The 23,624-nt window shown below is 35.1% G+C and overlaps 1 protein-coding gene across 10 annotated transcripts in view; it reads right to left on the reverse strand.

The window, feature by feature from the left end:
• Nucleotides 1–23,624, reverse strand: part of INPP4B (inositol polyphosphate-4-phosphatase type II B) — an 813,511-nt gene that overhangs the window by 139,150 nt on the left and 650,737 nt on the right. For all 10 annotated transcript variants that reach the window (XM_063603916.1, XM_055111865.2, XM_014344746.5 and 7 more), the window contains one exon: nucleotides 11,493–11,670. In XM_063603916.1, the coding sequence (XP_063459986.1) occupies nucleotides 11,493–11,670 (178 nt within the window). The remainder of the gene's footprint in view (nucleotides 1–11,492; nucleotides 11,671–23,624) is intronic.

A 23,624-nucleotide genomic window follows, 5' to 3' on the forward strand; every position in this document is an offset into this window, starting at 1 on the left:
CCACTTTGAAGGTGAGAAAACAAAACATGAAAAACATAATTTATAAGAATAAAAGATTGAAAAATATTTCAGAATAAATCAGAAACACAAAATAAAAAGCAGTTTATACTAGATAGGCACAAAAAGAAGTGTTCACTGATGTTCACAATGAAGTATTAAAATGAGAATGAAAGATATAAAAAAACTGATGGAAAAATTGGCTAGACAGTACTCAAACAAGTCAGTGTAGTCATAGCAAAATGAGGAAACATGTTATTTACATAATTTTTTATATAGCATGGATGTGCTTATCAGTGTGACTTTAAATATTAAAAGCATGAATTTACTCCCATTCAGCTTAACTAAACAATTTCTCTGTTGATGGTTTCAATAAATTCTTTTGATTTATTTTTTGAGCCAAACAACTTGCCTTCTTTGAATTCCTGCTACTACATTTCAAGTCTCCACAATACTCATATAATTGCCATGTAGCTAAATATTCATTCACACTCAATGAAATCTTCTCTAGCACTTGTAATCACTATCAATTTCTTTCCATCACATGCACATGCAGAGATTCCACTTCATTTATTCAAATCTCATTTGAGTTGATTTACCACTAAAGGCAAGGGAGATCATGCAGGAGGGTCCTGCAGTTTTAAAACCCAAAATTGTTTTTGGATAACTGAATACAAGGCTTACAATCTTAAACATAATAATAGCTAATCTTTCACTTTGTGTCTGTACTGACAAAATTTATCTGACTTCTTGGAAACTCTCTGGATCACCAGTATCCTGTGTATAGAATCACATTTTTTAGAAAATACCCAAATGTCCCATTGTGATATCCATGTAACCTGAAAAAAATTTAATTTTTTTTTGACCAGCACTACTTAGTGATGTAGACCAGTGTAGACCATTGATGTTTCGCAGTCAAATAAATCAGCTTGAAAAGATTAATGTAGTCACTAAATCCCAACACAGCTGTATACAGTAGTCCCTCTTAATCTGTGCTTTTGCTTTCCCATGGTTTCAGTTACCTGTGGTCAACCTTGGTCTGAAAATATTAAGTGAAAAAAAAGAAGAAAGAAAAAATAGAAAATTCCAGAAATAAATAATTCATAAATTTTAAGTTGTACAGCTGTTCTGAGTCAAGTGATGAAATTTTGTGCCATCCTGCCTCAGATTGTCTGGGATATAAATCGCCCAGTGTATCCATGCTGTATATGCTACTAGCCCACTAGTCACTTAGGTGCCATCTGGGTCACCAGATCGACTGTCAGGTTATTGCAGTGCTCATGTTCAAGTAGCCTTGATGTGGAAGCCTAACACTACATCATTCCCCTCACTTTATCTAATCATGTAGACATTGTACCATCTAACATCATCACAAGAAGACACGTGAGTACAGTACAGGAAGATATTTTGAGAGAGACCACATTTACATAACTTTCATTATAGTATATTGTTATAATTGTTTTGATTATTAGCTCATGTTAGTCTCTTACTGTGCCTAATTTTAAATTAAATTGTATCATAGCTATGCATGTGTAGGAAAAAAACAGTATATACAGGGCTTGGTACTATCAGGGATTTCAGGCATCCCCTGGGCGTCTTGGAACATATCCTCGTGGATAAGGGGGAACTATCGTATTGCTGTTCTTGCAACTGGGACGATACTAGGAAAGTTGAAGTCATGGAAAGGATGTGACCATATCACTGAGTTGCCTACTGACTGTTCTAAAAAACCTTTTTCTTTTCTCATTTAGCGTGAACTACATTAAATGAAAAAAGAAAGTCTATCTAAATGTTATCATAAGAGTAGGCCAAACAATTTATTTAAAATATCAGCTTAATAATATCGTGTAAAAAGAATAAACTCTGAATGTAAGGCAGATCTATTTTATTTTTTCATATTAGAAAATGAAAGAGAAATGTTACCTTAAAAAAACGAAATGTTTTCTAGCCTTCTGACATTTTTCCAATTCATATCCCCATACAACTATTCTTCAAAGCAACACACAGAATTATCTGCAAGTATAAAACTACTAAAAATTACTTCTCCTGGGGATGAATGAAGAGAATTTCTAGTTTCCTGAATATTAATGGCAGAGGAATAGTTAGGACATGTTCATTTAAAACTACTCTTTTTCACTAGAGATCTCAACAAAGTAAATAAAGTTCTATTCTACCTAGAAATCTCCTTATTCTCGCTGAAAAAACATTTAAGGCAATGCCTAATTCCACCTGTAATACAGAAGCAGCCAAAGGCATATGCAAGTGATTATTATTTTAGTAATCATCTATGCAGCAAGAATCCTGTTTATTTTGATATTTGGTATTTTGAAATTGATATAGGAATAGTGCTATACTCTGTCATTAGTGCACTGATGTATTTTCAACATTCCCTAAAGGAAAGCATGTTAGACTAACAGCTAGGAGGTTACTTAACATTTGGGCAGCTCATATATATTATCCATTTGCCCTTGGAAAAACCACATAATCATTTTTCCTAGTTTGCATAAAATTACAGTGCCTACCTCTTAAATTCCTATGGGAGTTCATTGTAAACCCTCAAGTGCACTCTTTCATGGTCTTTTTATTTATTATTTTATCTTACTTTTATTTTTAATTTTTATTTTTATTGTAGAAACAGGGTCTTACTATGTTGCCTGAGACCTTAAGGCAGGTCTCAAACTCCTGGCCTTAAGTAATCTTCCTGTCTCAGCTTCCCAAAGTGCTAGGATTAAAAACGTGAGCTACTGTGCCCATCCTAATGCTTCTCTTTCTTGACTGGCCTTTTCAATTTCTTTTCTTGACTCATCATTCTCTGTTCACCCAAAATGTGGTAAGTCAGCCCACAAGGGACCTTAAATCACTTTCTCAAAAGCATTTTTTTCATTGGTGAGGTAATCCATTTTCCCATAGTTCAACTGTCATCTCTACGCCAAGGTCTAATAAATCCATCTCTATCCATCTCCTGAACCAGCTCTATCAACTGTTTTCATTGCAAAGCCCTTAGAGTTCAGAAATGCCAGGCTGAACTCAAGATTTTGTTGTTGTTCTTTAATTTTTAGTAATTTTGTCCTTTCAAGATTTTCCATTTGAGTAGTATCATTAGTATTCAACAACTCAGAGTCCAAACCTCTGAATTATCCTCACTAACGCCTATTTTCTGGATTAGTCAGCAATTTATTCTACTTATACCTTTACAATAATTTCAAAACTCGATCCTTACATTTCCACAGCTAGTCCCACTTAAGATCCTTTCTACATTCCATAGGGATACTTTCCACAGTCTCTTTATTTGTTGGTTCACTTTAACTTGTCTTTCCTTTACAATGTTATCAAAGGCCACCAATGTTAAAATATACACTTCTGAGTTCCAACCTTGAACTACAATACAAATACAAATATAAATGAGAATTTGTATTTTTAGTAAAGTCCCCCAGAAGCATTACTTTTATTTTGTGATACCCAGTAATGTTCAATAATTCAAATCCAGTATCTTAACTCAGCCTATGTATTGTTATAAAGATGACCTTCATAAAATATGTATCTAATCCTTCCTCATTCAACAGCCTTCTCAGTGCCAACAGAATAACATTTCTCTTGAATCAATAACTAGGTGTTAGATGACCAAATTATACAGTGTTTTTCAAGCTATGAAACATTGCTGAAACATTCACATTTCCAAAGTGTGCAAATAATTGTGTACATAACAGTGATGCATGAAAGCTGCAGGTCCATATCCTCCTCCACTCTTTTTATCCTCGGCCTTTTTGATTTTAGCTGTTCTGGTAGGTGGCTAAGGGCATCTCATGATAGTTTGAATTTGCATTTTTCTAATGGTAAATGATGCTGGGCAACTTTGCATGTGTTTATTTACCATTCATAAGTCTTCTTTGGTGAAGTATATTTTTAATTCTTTTGCCCATTTTTAATTGAGCTGTTTGTTGTATTAAGTTCTAAGAATGCATTATTATTCTGATACAAATCCTTTAACATATGCATGTTTTATAAATATTTTCTCCCAATTCATGACTTCTTATAGAAGTTTGCCTGCTTTTGTTCTTTTACACTGTACATTAAGGTTTATGATCTATTTTGAGTTAAATTTTATATATGTATGAGGTAAAGTTAACTGTTCTTTTGCTCATGGATATCCAATTGTTTCTGCAAAATATGTTGAAAATATACTGTTTTCCTCTGGCTAGCCATATGCAGAAAATTGAAACTGGACACCTTCCTTATACCTTTTACAAAAACTAACTCAAGATAGATTAAAGATTTAAATGTAAAACCCAAAACTATAAAAACCCTAAAAGAAAATCTAAGCAATACCATTCAGGACATAGGCATGGGCCAATATTTTATGATGAAATCACCAAAAGCAATTGCAACAAAAGCAAAAGCTAACAAATGGGATCTAATTATACTAAAGAGCTTCTGAACAATGAAAGAAACTATCAACAGAGTAAACAGACCACCTACAGAGTAAGAGAAAATTTTTGCAGTCTATCCATCTGACAAAGGTCTAATATCCAGAATCTACAAGGAACTTAAACAAATTTACAAGAAAAAAACAAACAACCACATTAAAAGTGGGAAAAGTACATGAACAGATTCTTCTCAAAAGAGACATTTATGTGGCCAATAAACAGATAACAAAAAAGCTCAACGTCACTGATCATTAGAGAAATGCAAGTCAAAACCACAATGAGATACTGTCTCATGCCAGTCAGAATGGTGAGTATTAAAAAGTCAAGAAACAACAGATGCAGGTGAGGCTGTGGAGAAATAGGAACACTTTTATACCGTTGGAGGGAATGTAAATTAGTTCAACCATTATGGAAGACAGTAGTGTGGCAATTACTCAAAGACCTAGAACCAGAAATACCATCTGACCCAGCAATCTCATTACTGGGTATCTACCCAAAGGAATATAAATCATTCTATAATAAAGATACATGCTCATGTATGTTCATTGCAGCACTATTCACAATAGCAAAGACATGGAATCAACCCAAATGCCCATCAATGATAGACTGGATAAAGAAAATGTAGTACATACACACCATGGAATACTACACAGTTATAAAAAGGAACAAGATCATGTCCTTTGCAGGGACATGGATGGAGCTGGAAGCCATTATCCTCAGCAAACACACACAGAAACAGAAAACCAAACACTACATGTTCTCACTTATAAGTGGGAGTTGAACAATGAGAACACATGGACACAGGGAGGGGAAAAACACATACTGGGGCCTTTGGGAAGATGGTATGGTAGGGAGGGAGAGTATCAGGATAAATAGCTAATGCATGCAGTGCTTAATACCTAGGTGATGGGTTGATAGATGCTGCAAACCACCGTGGCACACATTTACCTATGTAACAAACCTGCACATCCTGCACATGTATCCTAGAACCTAACATTAAATTTTTAAAAAAGATATTGTTTTCCTAATGAATTTCTGCTGTGCTTTTGTCTAGTTATTTGAACATGCATGTGTTGGTTTATTTCTAGATTCTCTATTCTAGTCCACTGAACTTTATGCCTTTGCTACACTAGTATGTTACAAAGGACGTAATACATTGGTATTATTTTTATTTGGAAGAGTAAATATATATAAGAAACATGTTTGAATTAATAAAAAATCTATTCACATATTTACCATTTTTGGCATTGCCTATTATTTTGTGTACATTCAAATATCTCCTGGTATCATTTCCTTCTTCCTGAAGACTTTCCTTTATGATTTGTTGTAGTACAAATCTGTTATGAAATTTCTCAGCTTTTGTTTGCCTGAACTGGTCTCCATTTCACCTTTATTTTTGAGAGTTAGCAGGATTTTTTTTTTCAGTAGCTTGAGGATGTGACTTTATTTTCTTCTGGCTTGCATAAAGCCTAATAAGAAGTCTACTATCATTCTTGTTGGTGAATGTCAGCGAAACATGTGTCCTTTTTTTCTTTTATTTCTTGGTTGTTTTCACAATGTTCTATCTCTGTTTTTCAGCAACTTGATTATGATGTACTTGAGTTTATTTTTCTATATTTATTCTGTGTGGAGTATATTGAGCTTCTTGGGTCTGTAGTTTCATTAAATTTTGAAAAACTGACCATGATTTCTGCCAATATTTTTATGCTTCCCTCTCTCCCTTTTTTGTCATTTCTGTTTATATTCCTTGATTTTTCTTCTGGTCACGGATCATATTTTCCTGCTTCATTGCATGCTTAGTATGTGCTGATTGGATGGCAGGCATTTTGACTTTACATTCTTGGCTGTTAGATTTTATTGCATTCCTTTAAATAATGTTGGATTTTCTATGGCAAAGTAAAATTACTCAGAATCAGTGGGATCCTTTCAAGCCTTGTTTTCAAACCTTGTTAGGGTAGACTAAGAGCAGCCTCTAGTCTAAGACTAATTTAGTCCCGCTACTAGGGCCATACGCTTCTGAGGACTTTACTCAATTCCCGTTGTATTAAAAAGTCTTACCACTTTACTGGTGGAAAGATAAACTATTACCGGGCCTGTGTGACCACCAGGAATTGTTTTTAAGCTTATTCCTAATATTTATTTCTGTGGACATGGGTAGCTTGTTCGCATGCATACACAGATTGGTACTCATAAAGAGTTAAAGGCACTCATTTACAGATCTCCAGGGTTCCTTCTGTGTGAAGCTCCTTCCTCTCTGGTACTCTGCTCTGTGAATTCTAGCAATCTTGGCCTCCCAAACTCTAATCTCTGTCTCTTCACCTTGAGAAGATAATGTTTAGGTTCCTTTTTGCTACAGCCTAGGAACTGCCCTAGGAAGAAATCTAGATAGTTATAAGGATCACATAATTTGTTACCTATTTTCCAGTGCTTAAAAACCATTATGTCTACATTTTGTCCACTTTCTTGTTGTTTAAGGTGGGAGGGTCCATGTTATTCCATCATAAACAGCAGAAGTTCTGATTCCATAAATTTTATATATAGTCTCATTGTCAATGTTATCTTACATTCTTATCTTTATTTTTCTTATTGTACAATTTTCTAATAACAAATTTTGTTTATTGTATACCATCACTTATTTCACCAATTAAATAATTACCATTTAAAGGCAATTATGAAAAACAGCAACATAAGTTCTGTCCTGAAATTTCATTTTTATCTAAACCATTTATTCTCAAGTTTTCTTAGACTTCTAATACATACTTTTGCCAATCTTAAAAAAACAAACAAAATTTCTACTCATTAAGTTCTTTCCCACAGTTTGGGACTGAGATAGACCCAGGAGTGGTTACAGTGAATAAACAATAAAAAAGTTATTCTCAGTTTTAAGTAATCAACATAACATTCTTCTCTCTATTATGTGTATCTTCAACTTCTTAGCACACTAGCTGCCTGGCATTGCTATTATAGAAAACAACATTGCTTGAAAACATCCTGATTGTATATGTTTCAGAATACAATAGTTTTTATTTTTCTTTGAATGTAAGAGAACATTTTGGTATAGTATATTGAGGTGAAAGAACAGTAGGAATTATAAGCTATGAGAATTTCTCAAATATGCTGTGAGTATAGCCTCTAACATTTACAATAAAAGCCATTATTTAACTATTTAACAAATGCAATATTGTAAAACATCCCATTCTTTTAAATTCTTAGGTTGTAAAAATTAAGGGCCATATCTATGTAGTATTTGTCATATAGCATCAAGTACGATACCACACATAATTAAGTGCTCAATAGTGCTTTTTGATGAGCAGGATAATAATGACTTATTAAACAAGGTCTATCAATCTCAATGGAATGGAGAAAGTGATGGGTGTTTGAATGCTAATAGATTTCTGAGCTACGAGAGATACGTAAACACTGTCCACATTCAGGCCTTTAAAAACATTATTTATTTTAGTTTGAATTTATTTTATCTATCCCTTGTTTTTTTTTCCTTCATAGAATTGCATACTTTTAGTCTGAGAAAAAAGGAAATGCATTTTTATCTCACTCTATTATTAACCGTTCATACTGTATGTTAAAATTTTGGTCTATCTTTTGCCTTTTTTGTTGGAATTATTCAGAAAAACTCAGCTTGGCTTTTGTTAGATTCTTACACCATAAGATTATACTATTCTTTAATATTTTCATGAACTAATATGCAACAACCAAACCCAATTATCCATAAGAAGGCATAACAAGAATGTTAAAATTATGATACAATTTAATTTAGTTTGTGCATATTAGAACACGAAACATTAAAAGTGTTGATTTTTGTGAAATTTTAGTAGTACTCCTTCCCTGCCCCCACATTTGTTTCCGTAGTCCTATGTACAAGCATCCATATAGCAATCTGAAGACACAGTATACTGGTCAGGCTCACAGAATCTGGAGCCAAAAACACAAGGTGTGTGATTGTGAGTAAATTTAATATTTCTCTGCCTCAGTTTCCTCAACTGTGTAAACTAAGGCTACTCACAATACTTACTTCATAGAATTAGGAAGACTACATGTTAAAATAATATTATCCACCTCATGGAACTCTGAAAATTGAAGCACTTATAAGAGTATCTCAGAGTTATTAAGCCACCAATAAATGCTAGCTATTACTGTCACTTCAACATCGTAATAACCACTACTATCGAGTTTTGGAGTTCCTGGGAAGAACAGGCCTGTGTTTTATTCCATTTTTCTACCTTTTCTGTTGAGCACAGTGACTGTCAAATAGTATGAATTCAGGAATTATTTTTAGTTTATAAATCGTATGTGTTTGTCTCTACCAACAGTGTTTATTTAGATGGATGGAATTTTGGTTGGGGAGCTCTATCCATGTGCCTTGGTTCTCAGTAGCAGTAGAGATGATGTAAATTGCCTTTGGATCTACAAATATTGCCTACTCAAAGACTCCTGGAATACGCCCTCTCAGCAAGTTGAATTTTTCTGTTGCCACTTGCTTTTCCCCCAGACTATATGTTTAATTGATAATGATTTCATGGCTATTGTCTTCAGGTGCAATGGCTTACCTAAGAGGAGAGATGCCACCTCATTACAAAATAGAATACCTCCTTCTTCACTGCCCTGGGCTGCCCTCAGTCTTCCCCAGGGGCCCCAAGTCTACAACAGTAAACTCTTCCATGTTCAGGTGCTCAAAGGCTATAAAACCTTCACATTTCCCTGATAAGCATGAATATAGATAACTCCTTAATGTCTTGAATATGCTATATGGATTAGTCCCTAAGAAAACAACACTAGGTACCTATTTCCAAACACGCCAGTTCAGAATCAGTAAAGGAAACCAGGGAACTATCCATGAAGTAAACGTTTTTATTTTATAATCCATAGTATACAACAAGCCCAAAACTTAAAAACAGAACTTTTAAAGCTTACATCCCACTAATATTCAATTATATTTAAATTTAGAATGCCACTAAAACTCTCTCTCTTTCATACCTGAATTCATGGATCATACTTTGTTCTAAACCATGAGATGCTAACAGTGCTCATAGACTATACAAAACTGTTAACTTAGATAATTCTTTGAAATTCCAGTCATGAATTCTTAAAAGAATGCATGGCTTGCAAACTTAACTTAAAAAAAGATCCTCCTAGTTTTAAGGACTGAGAGATTTATTAGTCGACTAAGCTTGTCTACTCAGTAGAAAAGAGAAAACATAGGGGAAAAAGTTGGAGCAATGCTGGATTCAAGGAGCAGAAAATGCCCATCCTAACCTCCCCCCACCACCAAAATCACTGCAGCAAGTTGTAAATGATGTATGAAATGACAAATCCCTGCCCGGTGCACAAGAAGAATATAAATACTGCTCTGTAATCACTGCAGTGGTGTGCTATTCGCTAAAATTTTCAGCTTAGGTGAACCCAGAAAAACCTCACCTCATCTATAAATCCAAAAAAGAAATGAACCGAAATGAAATTATATTATTTTACTGTATGCAACAACCTCCTCTTTTTTCTTTTTCCCTGGCCAGAAAAACATACTTATTGAATATCAAAATACTTAGGTATTACTAAGGCATTTGTCTAACAAACATTTTTTAAAAAAACTTTTAAATAAGGAAATGTCAAAATCCATATATTAGACGGAGGGCGCTAAAAAGAACTTCCATTCTGGAGTCATCCAGATCTGGGTTTGAACCCAGGTTTTGTTTGAATCCTGTATTTGACTCTAGCTGCATGACTTTTCACATTTTTAAAATTTCTCTGAGCTTTAGCCTTTTTCTGTGTGAAATGAAGATAATATGTTCTCCATAATTCTGATGATTAAATAAAATGACATAAAGTGTGAAGCCCCTTGCCCTATTTGACGCAAAGTAAGTACTTGCAAAATTTGGGTCAATATTTTCCTCCCTTTTCACGACAGAGGCATGTGTTCTGGCCTGGAAGGAATGCTGCATTTTGAACTGGAAGTTCTGAGTTTGGCTTTTCATTTTTTAATTTATTAGACAATTCACTCGAACTTTCTGAATAGATATTAACTATTTTTTCATGAAAATAGGTATGTTTTCTCCTATGAGAATAACATATAAAAATGTATAAACTGCAATGTTAAATAAGCATAAGATATTATTATAAATTAACATACCCGAATAAAAAGTATGGACATACATAAGATCCAGGTTTCTATGAATCTGTTCTTCAGAGAGGTGGAAAACTACACTTTTGTCTTACTCTACAATTACGAGAATTTTCTTTGATCAGTTTCTCCAACGGCATATTTATTGAAAGTTTCTCATAAAAAATTACATGATCTCCTTAAAATGCACAGGTGAAGGATGCACACATTGAAAGTGGACACTGGTTTTACATTGAAAATCAACTGTCACTTGTCTTTTTCTATCTCAGCTTTCTGTCTATCACACAGCGAGCCGCCCTCGTTAGTTCTGGAAGTTGATATTGAGTGTCTACCCCATGCCAGACTAGCTCTCCTTTCTGCAGATAAAGGAACAAGTCACCTTTGGAAAAACTAAGGCTTAGATTATACTGCTTTTCAAATAACTGACACATTTGGAAATTTTTGGAACCTCTCCTCGGTAAATAATGTTGTAGAGAGCAAACTGAGGCAGAGGAAGTACCCCATACAGACTGATGTAAATCCACATCAAAGTTCTGCCTTCAAATGAAGTGGCATTCCTATTCAAATGTAAAGCTTTATATGCATAAAAATTAGGTGATCACCAGAGGAAAATAAAGTAATTTTCAAAATCTAATTTAATTCACTTAATAAGACCATAAACCAAAGAAAATGAAAGATGCCAAGGAAAAGAGAAGATATATACCAAGCAATAACAGGTTTCATTTCCTACTAAGAAAAAAAAAAAGAGTGCTCAGTAAGATTTGAACAGAGAATGAGGCCAATTCATTTTGATCCTGTGGCAATACTTTGAAGCTTACTTTTTAACCTACTCTATTTTACATTTCCAGATGCTATGAATGGCGATGTATGCAGAAAGCCAGACCAATGGGAATTTGAGTATTTCATTTTCCCAACTATAGTGATGATTTGGATCTTACTTTTTCTGAAAGCATCTTTAAAGAATTCTTCAAGCTGTCTGGAGAATGCTGGCTTGCAGAACTAAGCAGTAGGTCTGCATGGGTTGCTATAAGAGGTTGTAGTTGATTGATGTTGCTGAGAACTTCCTTTGCTTTGGCTGTGTTTTCAGGTGAATAGTAAATAAACTGGTACCCGGTACTGCAACAACAAAGATAAAAATAAGTTACACAAACAGCATAATGAATGTTCAGCCCTTAATATCAGATGGCAAATGATAAACAGAACTCCAAGTATCACTCTTTCCTATTGATAAGAACTGTCCTAAGAGATTTTTAATAATGCACTAGCAATTTTTATGTAAGGTGACGAAAATGCTTTTTAAAACTAGGTAATCTTGTTTTGCTAAAACACTGGGAAGATTAATACTAATACTTGACATGATTACATATATGTCAAGTATATGTAATGGCTCATGCATGCACATATATGTAATCATGTATGTCAAGTATTAGTATTCAAAACAAATTAGTATTACTATTAATTCCTAATGAACTTGAGGCCACATAAGCCAGTGGGAAAAGATTCAAGCCAATCTCAACTTAAATCCTGGTTTGTCACTAACTAGCTGGGTGACTTTGGGCAGCCTTCTTACTCATCAGGAAAGTGGGAATAATCATCTAAACCATTCTATGAGGTGTGTAACGTTAGTAGTCATTCATATAAAGTGCCTAAAATTGTGCTTGGCACAGGAATAGCATTCAATACCTACTACCTAACATTTCCCCCCATGTTACTAGGTGAGGGGTGTGGAGGAAGTAAATTTTAATAGCTGAGAAATGAGGAGAAAATTAATTAATGTCAAGTGGGCACATGGACAAATTTATTGGACAGAAAAAGGACATTAGTAGCAGAATGCTATTTCATAGTGTTATTTTATCACGACACTTTGTCTTCTTATGGTTTTCCATTTAAGATACAAAGAAATCTAAAATTGATTATTAACTAAAGAATTATTGACTTCTTTTTTTTAAGAGACAGGATCTCAGTCTGTCACCCAGGCTGTAGTACAGTGGCACAATCAGAGTCCACTGCATCATCTAACTTTGTCGGCAATGATCCTCCCGCCTCAGCCTCTTGAGTAGCTGGGACTACAGGTACAAGCCATCACACCTGATTAAATTAAAAAAAATTTTTTTCATACAGACTAGGTCTTACTATGCTTGCACAGACTGGTCTTGAACGCCTAGCCTCGAGCCATCCTCCCCTCTTAGCCTCCCAAAGTGCTGGGATTACAGGCTTGAGAATTATTGACTTTTATAATCATCATCTAGGAACTAATCAAGCACATTATGGGAGCAGGGATTCTTTAGAGTGAAGGAATCTTTGATCCATTTCATCAGGAAGAGGCATTCCAGCAGGAAAGCTGCAAAACAGCAAAACAGTTGCCAGAAGGAAAGAAGAGGGAAGTAATGGCTCATGCATGCACAAGATTCATGTAAACTTGCTTACATCCCATTATACCCAAATGTCAAGACATTTTTTCAAAAAACTTTGCAGTCAATGTTATTTACTGAATATGTCTACTACATTTTTATCAGCTCAATTATTTAAATTCCATAATTTTATTCCTCATCTTGAAACCTCAGACACCACTAAGAAAAACTGACATCTAGGAAGCATGATCTGTTCTATTTTTCTCACACTAGTGATTTTTCAGGGGAAAATTATCAGAATCTTTAAGGAAACAATTTTTTTTTGCAAATATATAATGAATATTTCTCCTATTTTATTTATTTACTTATTTAGTAAAAGATTAAAAGAAATGCCCTTTGAGGCTTGGGCTATTCAGAAGATTGAACAAGAAGTCAATGAAGGTATCAGATTTATGAAGGCTAAGAAACGCATTACTAGTTTACTTGTAGACTTTTAAATGTCAGAAGTGAGGGGCTTCAGATAAAACATACCTTAATTTGCTATTATGTATGTCTTAATGCAAGTTAAAGTAAATGAAAAAAAAATTGCAAGGAGGGGAAAGGAAACAGTAGTCCTAGTCAATTCTCTATGTCTCTTTCTGGCTTCTTGAGTGGTTGAGACAGATCTCATGCAGGAGTGTAGTAAGGACTTTACAAAAGAAATCATGAACTCAGACTGGATGTAAAGTTTAATCTGTAACAGACTTTAATAAATCAAACAGCTCCACATTATTTTTGTAAAGAAAATGATTCTCTAAAGATACAGATGTGTCACCAGAATTTGAACAACGTTTGATACCCAGCAGCTCCGAGAGCAGAAAGCAGGACCTACTTACAGACCCAATGCAGAGCCATGTGGTCACTGCTATGTGATCCCTCTTTGCAGGTCTGCTATCCTGTGTCCATCAGAGATCGCTTCCTGTGTCCTCTTATGGCTATTTACAGGCTTCCCGTGGCTTAGCCTTTGGAAAGCTAGAATGCTCATGGCCTTGTGGGGTCTTCCATCTCTCTCTTCACCTGACTGCTTTCTTTTATTATTATTATTATTATTATTATTATACTTTAAGTTCTAGGGTACATGTGCATAACATGCAGGTTTGTTACATATGTATATGTGTGCCATGTTGGTGTGCCGCACCCATTAAGTCATCATTTACATTAGGTATATCTCCTAATGCTATCCCTCCCCACTGCCCAAGGTAATTTATAGATTCAATGCCATCCCCATCAAGCTACCAATGACTTTCTTCACAGAATTGGAAAAAACCACATGACTGCTTTCTGAATGTGTCTTCTCTGGCCTCTCATACACTCACTTCTATCCATTCCATTTTACTCCTATCACTATTGCCTTCCTTCTTTACTATTATTCTTTCCTAGAAATTCACTGTTATTATTTTCCTGAATATTACTACTTTCATTATCAAATTCCCTGACAGTCTCCACTCCATTCTATTCTAATTCACACATTTCTAATATTTATTCTACACATGTTCTTTATTCATGCCCTAGTTGAATGGTGCTCAAATTTTAGCAGTCACAATAAGATTTCCTTGGGGATGAGGACAGGGCCTCAATGTTTATTGAAAAAAATGCAGATTCCTTGGCAACATCTGCTAAGAGATTCTGCTTTAGTACGCTGTAGCACTTGTGACAAGCACCTCCAGAGATACCAACGCAGGGACGGAGCATCTTTAGAGATACCCTGTCATTGTTTTGACTGAGATCCCCTCTAAACCCTTGATCATGCTACACAAGGACTCTCATAAAAGTTCCTTCTTAAGGTATTCAAATTTTCTTAGCACCTTTTACAAGGCTACTTTTACAACCCATCTTATTCACAAAAGTTGCTTTGGTTCCCTCCTCATTACCAGTGTTTGCTCTCCTAACCTTTTTCATCATGATTTCATCTTTTCCCTCCCAATATATTCCCTTTCCTCTCCCCAATACATTCTTCAATCACCATGATAGGACGTAATCCTAACTCCTGCCTCTTTCTCCTAATTCAGTCTCCTTTGGAGCAGAGTTGTGTAGCAGGCATCGGTTGTTCTGATGAAGTCTTTTTAATGATGAGCACCTCACCTAGTGAGGCTAAAAGATTCATTTTCCATAATAAAAGCCAACGTTGGTGTCCAGGATGAAAGGATGAAATAGTATGGTATGGAAAAAAAATCACCGCTCACAAAATAATTTTAAGTATACATAAATTTTATCTACCTATACTCTACTTACTCTTTAAACATGTCACATATTTTAACAGTTATAGCTTCTTAAATGGGAAGTAATAAGTATAATTTAATTATCTAGATAAAAACAACATAACTAAACTCTATTTTATAGTAGTATGAAATTTAAACTGGATCCAAACACTTGAGTCAACGATCAATCAGATGACTCTGGAAGAAAGGCAAAATATTTACTTGGACAAAATATTTTATAGAATATAAATAGTACTGCAAAGCACAGATAATGAAAATTGAAATTAGTTTCATAATATTTTTCTATTGAGAGAGTGAATTAAAGTGTACTATATACTTTAATATATTCATTTAAATATGGTAATTTAATATATTTAATATTATTTTCATAAGAATGCACACCTACATCCCCATCCTCACGTTTGTGTGTGTATATGTTGTTACTATCCATGTCATATTTTGGAGATGTGAAAAAAATATAAAGCACATAATGAAGTAACATTCACATTCATAAGCTCTAATTGCTAACCAAAATACAATTAAAACAAGGACTTATAAATTCCTGAGTGTATATTTGTCCCAGTCCCTTTTTCCTGGTCTTCCTTATTTTCCTATCCTCTTGCTCCAAGACTCAGCTCTTGGAACTCTTTTGTCTATATGTCCCTCCTAAGTAATCTCATGGTTTAAATACACATGCTGCACTAATGATTTCCAAATCTCCACCTCTAGCCTGGACTTTCCCGCTGGACTCCAATGAAAACAAAAGCTCTCCTGTTTACAGCTCCAGCTTAACCTGTCCCAAACTGATCCCGAGATCTGCTCCCCACTTTCAACACCCAGCTCCTTTGCACTCTTCCCCATCTTAGATTATGGCAGGTCCATTTAATATTGTCTATGACTCTTTGTCTCTTATCTTTCATCCAACTTTTCAGAAAGTCTCGCCTTTTCCTTCAAAATATACCCAGAATCCAACCACTTATTTCTACACTTATTGCAACCACCCCATCATTTCTACCACTAGGATTATTGTAATAGCTCACAAACTGGTTTCCGTATCTCTATACTTAAACTTATCTATTGCAAGATAAATAATACTCTCAGATATTGAAGTCCTTGACTTATGGTTAGGGTCTGAAGACGGCAGGAGGCAGACAAGAAGAGAAATATAATTTATTTTCCTTAACTCCTTGACCACAAGTGCACATTGTGGGACTTACTCTGTTACTTATCCATCCTTTCCCTTCCCACTCCATTGCTACCTCCACTCCTTAATCTGTTTGCTCAACCAAGCTACTATTTTATGCAGTGGAGCCATTAAAAAATAGAGATGAGAGATGATTAACAGGCAAGGAGAAAAACAAGAAGGAAAAGACAGGGAAGGTGGGACATGAACAGAAGGGGATTAGGATTGGTGAGTTTAGGGAAAAATGACTTAGAGTGGTGTGTCTCTTCTCCTGTGGCAGAATTAAGTGTCCAGAGAAAAAAAAATCTAGAACTATTTCCACTTGTTTTTTTTCTAGCTCAAACCCTACTTGTAAAAAAAAAAAAAATGTGGTCTCTTGAATCCAGAGGAAGGAATATATATGCTCTCAGTTCTGACTGAGAAGAAAATAATATGGATCACAAAAGAAAATTCACACTTTAGTGTACTTAAATATACCCTTCTGGTCTCACAGGGTTTAATAATGGGCTTCATGCCTCTCTGCTTTCCCCAATGCACCCTTTCCATTTTCTACTGGAAGTGGGGTTTGGAGAAAAGAATTAGAAAAAAACAAAACAAAACAGTATTTTACCTCTTTTGGATTTCACTTACATAATTAAATGAGTTATATGATCTGTACTTAAATTGATATTTACCTTTACTCCTGTTTTAAACAAATCACAGTTTTGGGCTGGGCGCAGTGGCTCACACCTGTAATCCCAGCATTTTGGGAGGCCGAGGTGGGCAGCTTGCCTGAGTTCAGGAGTTCAAGGCCAGCCTGGGAAACACAGTAAAACCCTGTCTCTACTAAAATACAAAAAATTAGCCAGGTGTGGCAGCATGCACCTGTAGTCCCAGCTACTCAGGAGGCTGAGGTAGGAGAATTGCTTGAACTCGGGAGGTGGAGGTTGCAGTGAGCCAAGATCACCCCACTGCACTCCAGTGAGGGCAACAGAACAAAACTCCATCTCAAAAAAAAAAAAAAAAAAAAAAAAAAAAGGTTTCATGAAAATTTTAGAATCAAAGAGTGTTGTGATCAAAAGTTGATTCTGCCATTTATTAGCTCTGTGAAAAATGATGCTAATAGGAAAAAAAAAAACATTCATTTTTGCTGAAAATTCCCCCTCTAAGAAAATGTGTTTACTGGTTCAGAACACAGTGGCTTCTACTATTCCACTTTTTAGTTTGCAAGTTCTTACTTGTACTTTCTAAACCATTGAAACGTCTTTTTTATGTACATCCTTTATTTAGCCCTATTCTTGCTTTAATTCAAATTTTCCAGGTACTATTATATGACCTTTAAATAAGCAAAGTCCAGTGTGCTTTATTTCCTTTCCTGGCCTATTCCCACTTATCCACGAGTTCACTTGCTTTGATTTCATTTGCCACCTTCCAAGGTCTAGTCAGTTCTATTTCTGCCTAGTTTGACTTCTGGTATTTTCTTGTTGTCCCTGTGGAGATAATACCCAAACCTGGTCTCCTGATTCCTTCCAACCTCAAAATCTTCTCAGCTTCATCCTAGACCTTATGCCCTAATATACTTGATCAAAGTACAGAGTAAGAAAGGTCCAGGAGTAAAAATCATACCCCAATACTCTGCAAATATAAAAGTTCCTTTGACTGCAAACAGGCATGAGAGACTTTTTTGGGGTGACAAAAATGTCCTAAAATGGGATTGTGATGACGACTGCACAACTCTGTAAACTTACTAAAAATCTTGGAATTACATACTTGTAATAGTTCATTTTTATTCTAGACAAACTATACTATAATAAATTTCTTTTAGAAAAAACAAATCTTTCCAACATATGATATTATAGACTAATGATTATGATTCTGGAATAAGAATACAAAAAAAACAGAAGGTACATATACAAGCCATTTTATTTTTTTTCCATGTTAAATCTGACAATACTTTAAGAGAGTGCCTAATAAAGCCAATATTTTATACTGTATTTATCCTAATAATTTAAATCTCCTCCTCTATCACTTTAATAGATAATAATCATTGGGTACATATATGCTATGGGCCTAGCATTACGTTAAATGCTAGTTTTTCAGGGATTATATTATTTAATTTTGACAACAACCCTCTGAGGAACAAATATTAATTCAAGATGTAGAAATTGAAGCCAGAGTAGGTTAAGTAACTTGACTTGGATCACACAAACTAGCATAGATGGTAAAACCAGGTTCAAACCCGGGTCTTCATTGTTACACAGTTTGAACTCCTAATTATGTTTTACTATCTCTTGAACATAGTATCAACCCATTTTAAATTTGGAAAAATTAAAATGCTATAACTAATATGGGAAACATTTTTAATTGAATAAGTATTGCTTATAAATATTAAAAATATAATTAAAGATGTTCTCACCTAATTAAAACAAAGTTCATTAGAGATGTATGATTCTATTTTGTAACACAAATTAAAGAATTTCAGAATTGTCTCACAGTAAATTATTTTCAACAAATATTTAATAACTACTACTCAGTCAATGAATTAAGGAAAGCAAAAAACCAGGGGTACTCAAGGTTATCAGTGGATCATGTGTGATGATGCCAGCCCACTAAACGCTACATGAAGGGCTGGTAGTGAGAAAGAAGAAAAAGAGAAAAACTATTTTGTCTGAGTCTTCTTCCCATAAGAGCTTGCAAACCTAAGGCTTTATCTAGATGCTTGGTGTCTATGAATATCCTGAGGACAGCTGTAGTTTCAGGGCTTGCTTACTAACCACTCTGCATTGAAGTTCCTTCCATTCCTGAGATGAAGGGAAAAGGATGGCACATTGCATCCAACTGTTCTAGGTACTCTGAGATTGCAGAATGTTTTTGTTACCTAGTTTCCGTATTTGCTGGAAGTAGAAGTTGCAAAAAGATTTTATGAAAACATTTCTCTTATTTTACAACTAAAAAAAAAAGGAGGAAAGACAAAACAAACATTCAAAAATAAATATAACTGTATTTATCTGTGACATTCTAACTTATTAACCTTTCCAACACATTCACTGATATGTCTAGATTGATGTCTTCTGCATACATGTCATACTTTCTTTCAGGCACATTGTTTACATTCAGCTCTACATACCTCATAATCCACCGAATAACTGAAATGGCTACATAATGTTCAACTTTAGTGACACAGAATAGTTTGCTTATTCATTCATTCATTCATTCATTCAAAATGCTTATAATATTTTACTATTATGAATGGTAATCTATGAACATCTCTGAAAAATTTACTTCTTTTATTTTTATTGTGGCCATATTCCTAAAAAAGTGGTGTTCCTAAAGTGTATTTGAGAGGGCTGCAGATAGAAAACCAATAAGGCTGGAGCTTTAAAAATATTTTTACTGACTACTAGGCAGAACGATTTTAGGCAGTTTAATATAGTAATTGACTCTGAGTGCAAATCACCACATCAATTCACATGTTCTTTAATAGCACAAATTATTTATTTTAAAAATTATATTCTCTTAAAGACCCATAAGGAATTGACTAGACCAACTACATTTTATTTCTCTCTGGTGGATAGCAAAATCCCTTCCTAAGCTAACATTGCACATTTATTAAGAGGATGTCATGTGTTGAACATCTTTTGACTGCTCGAGGGTAAATGAGTATGGAAGAAGAACTTGAGACTAAGGACAGAAGTCTAATTTTCTAGCTCTGGTTCTGTCATTAGCTGCATTGGTGACTCAATCGTTGGTCCTTGGTATTTTCATCAATAAAATAAGTAGGAGAATTCATGGTCTCTGGGATCCTCTCTAAGTTCTATGATTTAAAAGATTCTTGGCTGGGCACGGTGGCTCACGCCTATAATCCCAGCACTTTGGGAGGCTGAGGTGGGTGGATCACGAGGTCAGGAGATTGAGACCAATCTGGCTAACACGGTGAAACCCCATCTCTACAAAAAATACAAAAAATTAGCCGGGCGTGGTGGCGGGTGCTTGTAGTCCCAGCTACTTGAGAGGCTGAGGCAGGAGAACTGCTTGAACCCGGGAGGCGGAGCTTGCAGTGAGCAGAGATCACGCCGCTGCACTCCAGCCTGGTGACAGAGTGAGACTCTGTCTCAAAAAAACAAAAAACAAAAAACAAAAAACAAAAAAAAGATTCTTAATGTGAAAAACAGCACGGACTCAACAAGATTATTTTCTTATTTCTCAAAATGTCTCTTTAATGGAATATAAACAACTGACCTTATTAATTAAGCAATGGAAATGAATGGCTTATTTCCTGTATCCCCTTTCTCAGCTGTCTTGGCATTTACCCAGTTATAGAAACCAGAAACCTAAGAGTCCTTCAATCCTGCCCAGGCTCCCTGAAGCCCTCAGCCAACTGGATTTAAATTCTGTTAGATATTTCCTCAAAATCTTCAACTCCCCAGGTACCTGTTTTCCCTCATGCAACTATTATAATAGTCTAATTGTTTGCCATTCTTCTGTTCTCTCTACACTGTCACTCCAAATACTATGATCACGGCAATCTTCAGCTGAAAACCTACCAATTGCAGTATCCATAGCCTACAGGGTGAACTGCCAGGAGCTGACATAGCAAATAATTGTTTAAGATTTGGTCCTTGCTCCCTGCCCAGCCTAACGTCCTTTCATACTCTCCTACACTCTAGAAGCTGCTCTGTGTTGCTGGAGTTTATAAGCCAAGGGGCAGTGAATGGCACTATCATTCCCCAGATGTATGTGGGAGTCTTCCTTGATACCTCTGGGTTCTTACCTCCACTCCTAACACACATACAACCCCCAAGTTGCCCCTAAATACCTCTGTAATTTATCTTCTCTCCATCTGTGCTGACACTATAAGCCAATCCATCTTCCTTCTCTGATGGGGTTACCACAATAATCAATTATTAATGTAAGCCTCATCACAAGGAAGAGGACATTGAAATAATTCAGGCAAAGTCCCCTCTAATAAAGATTTTGCAATAACAGTATTTATATCATGTAACACAGCCAATTGTTTGATTTTTCCATGACAAAAATTCCATATGTACATTTTTTTAAAGTTTGAGATGTTCTACACTTAGCTTTCAAAGCTCTGAAAAATATAGTGTATTTTATTTGTAGATGACTGGCAATTTATTTATAGATGACTTTCTTTTCTGCTGTATGCTGCCTTTGCAATGATGACTATTAACAACTGTCTAGAACAACAGACAGCTTTAAAAATATTCTGGAAATCACTTGGAGTTTAACAAGTTCAAAAGTTCCTCCTTGGATTCAGTGAATACTTCTGAGATAACATACTGTGTCATGGTTTAAAATGTTGTTTCAGTTTACAGCAAAGGAGAAATGTAACTTCTAATTTACAGAAAATAAATCCTCAAATCATATTATCTTTATATATTTAGTTTTAAAAATAAACAGAAAAAAATGTATTTTTTCTGTAATTTTCATATTAGACTTAACATTTTTACTTTTAAACCCTAATCTTCTTGTTGATTTTTTTTTCTGATATATCTCTAGGTGTACACATGTAGCCACAGCTATAGTGAAGACAAGAAAATCCAAGAGTGGTTATGTATTTTGTCATTTTCAGACTGCCCTCTTCACCAAATTTGATATCATTAAAAATTTGGGGACAGTTTAGCAAACACATTTTGTCATTTACAATTAAAGTCATTTCCTTTAAAATAAATATTTAATTTTTTAAAATTCTGAACTGTCACACTATATATAGTGCCTCTTGCCTAAATATCAGATCATTCTTTGCCTCACAAGCTTTTGGACAGGTTGTTGGAAGAATGTCACAACTTGGAAGTGTTAAAGTCACTACTGCATTACTGATATTGAATCAGGTTTTTAAGTTAGCCATTTTTATATAAATTGTCTCCCTTCTTCTTTCGGAAGACGTAAAAGTATATTTTCCCTAGCTAGTGTGGTGCAAGGAAACACTAATGTTATACCTGCCAAATAGTTGTTTTCAAAGCCTATAAGACATTTTCCACAAGTGTCTTTTTGTTTCTGTTTCTTTTTCCTAATTCCACAAAAAGTCTCTGTGTCTGCTACCTAATTCTATCACACTGATCTCTTCTGCAGGCACAGTCATTGGTTCTTCCCTTTATTCTTATGGCAGGCAACCCTTTGATGTTACTCGTTCATTCCCCCATATATATATCCATTCATCAAACACTTTTCAAGTTAGGTCCTGGGGATACTGTGGTAAACAGGACAGACATATTTCATATTCTCAGAGCACATACAGTCTAGAGGGATTTTGTACACTGGAGACTTAAAGCAGACTTGGCTTAGACAAGGAGTCAGAAGAAGCTTCCAGGCAGAAATGATTTTAAGTTAAGATCTGTGGTGGTGAGAAAGTTCTCTTCTGGTTCACTATGGAGGGTAGAGGGGAGGGAAAGATGATGGTGTCATGGTGCAAGATGAAGCTGGAGAAGAAACCAGGGCCAGAACACACGTATATATTATTGCACCTTAGATTTTCTCCTGCAAGCAAGAGGCAGCTAAGAAATTTTTAAAATTATGAAACACAAGAATATTTGCCTTTAAGAAATATAATTCCAACCAAGATAAGGATAACTGATTGGATGAGAGCCAGTCTGGGAGGAAGGACGGTAATTAAGAGGTTTGGTAGTAGAATATTTAAAAGACAGTGGTTCTATGGGCTAGGATTATCTTAACCCATGTTTCATTATTAAAATGCATAACTTCCAGATATATAAGAAAGTAAATTAATTTTAAGTGAAAGCAAGGGAGAAAAAGTTGTCAAGGATTTTCAGGTGCGACATTGAACAGTGGGGTGGATGGTCATACCTTTTTATTAAGGAAAATAACCCCCAAAAGAAGCAAGTTTGAGAGCCAAAGGGATGCAAAATGATTCAATATCTCAATCTTGAGGTGTATGGAAGATACGAGTAAAGTGGAGCTACCTGCTAGATATATATTTATAAATATATGTGTGTGTGTGTGTGTGTGTGTGTGTGTGTGTGTGTGTGTGTGTGTGTGTATATATAATCAGCCATACCTCTACTTCACACGTGAATAATATCCAAACTCAGTACTCAAGACTGAATGAGAAATTAGGCATATTATGCATATTAATACAACTTTTTGGTGGTATTACTTCTAAAATTTAACTACCTCTTAACTAAGAAATCTTAGTTTCTTAGTTAAGAAAGAAGTCCTCTTGGCCGGGCGCGGTGGCTCATGCCGGTAATCCCAGCACTTCGAGAGGCCGAGGCGGGTGGATCACGAGGTCAGGAGATCGAGACCATCCTGGCTAACATGGTGAAACCCTGTCTCTACTAA

The sequence above is a fragment of the Pan paniscus genome, chromosome 3, assembly GCF_029289425.2.
Source record: "Pan paniscus chromosome 3, NHGRI_mPanPan1-v2.0_pri, whole genome shotgun sequence".
Lineage (NCBI taxonomy): Eukaryota > Metazoa > Chordata > Mammalia > Primates > Hominidae > Pan > Pan paniscus.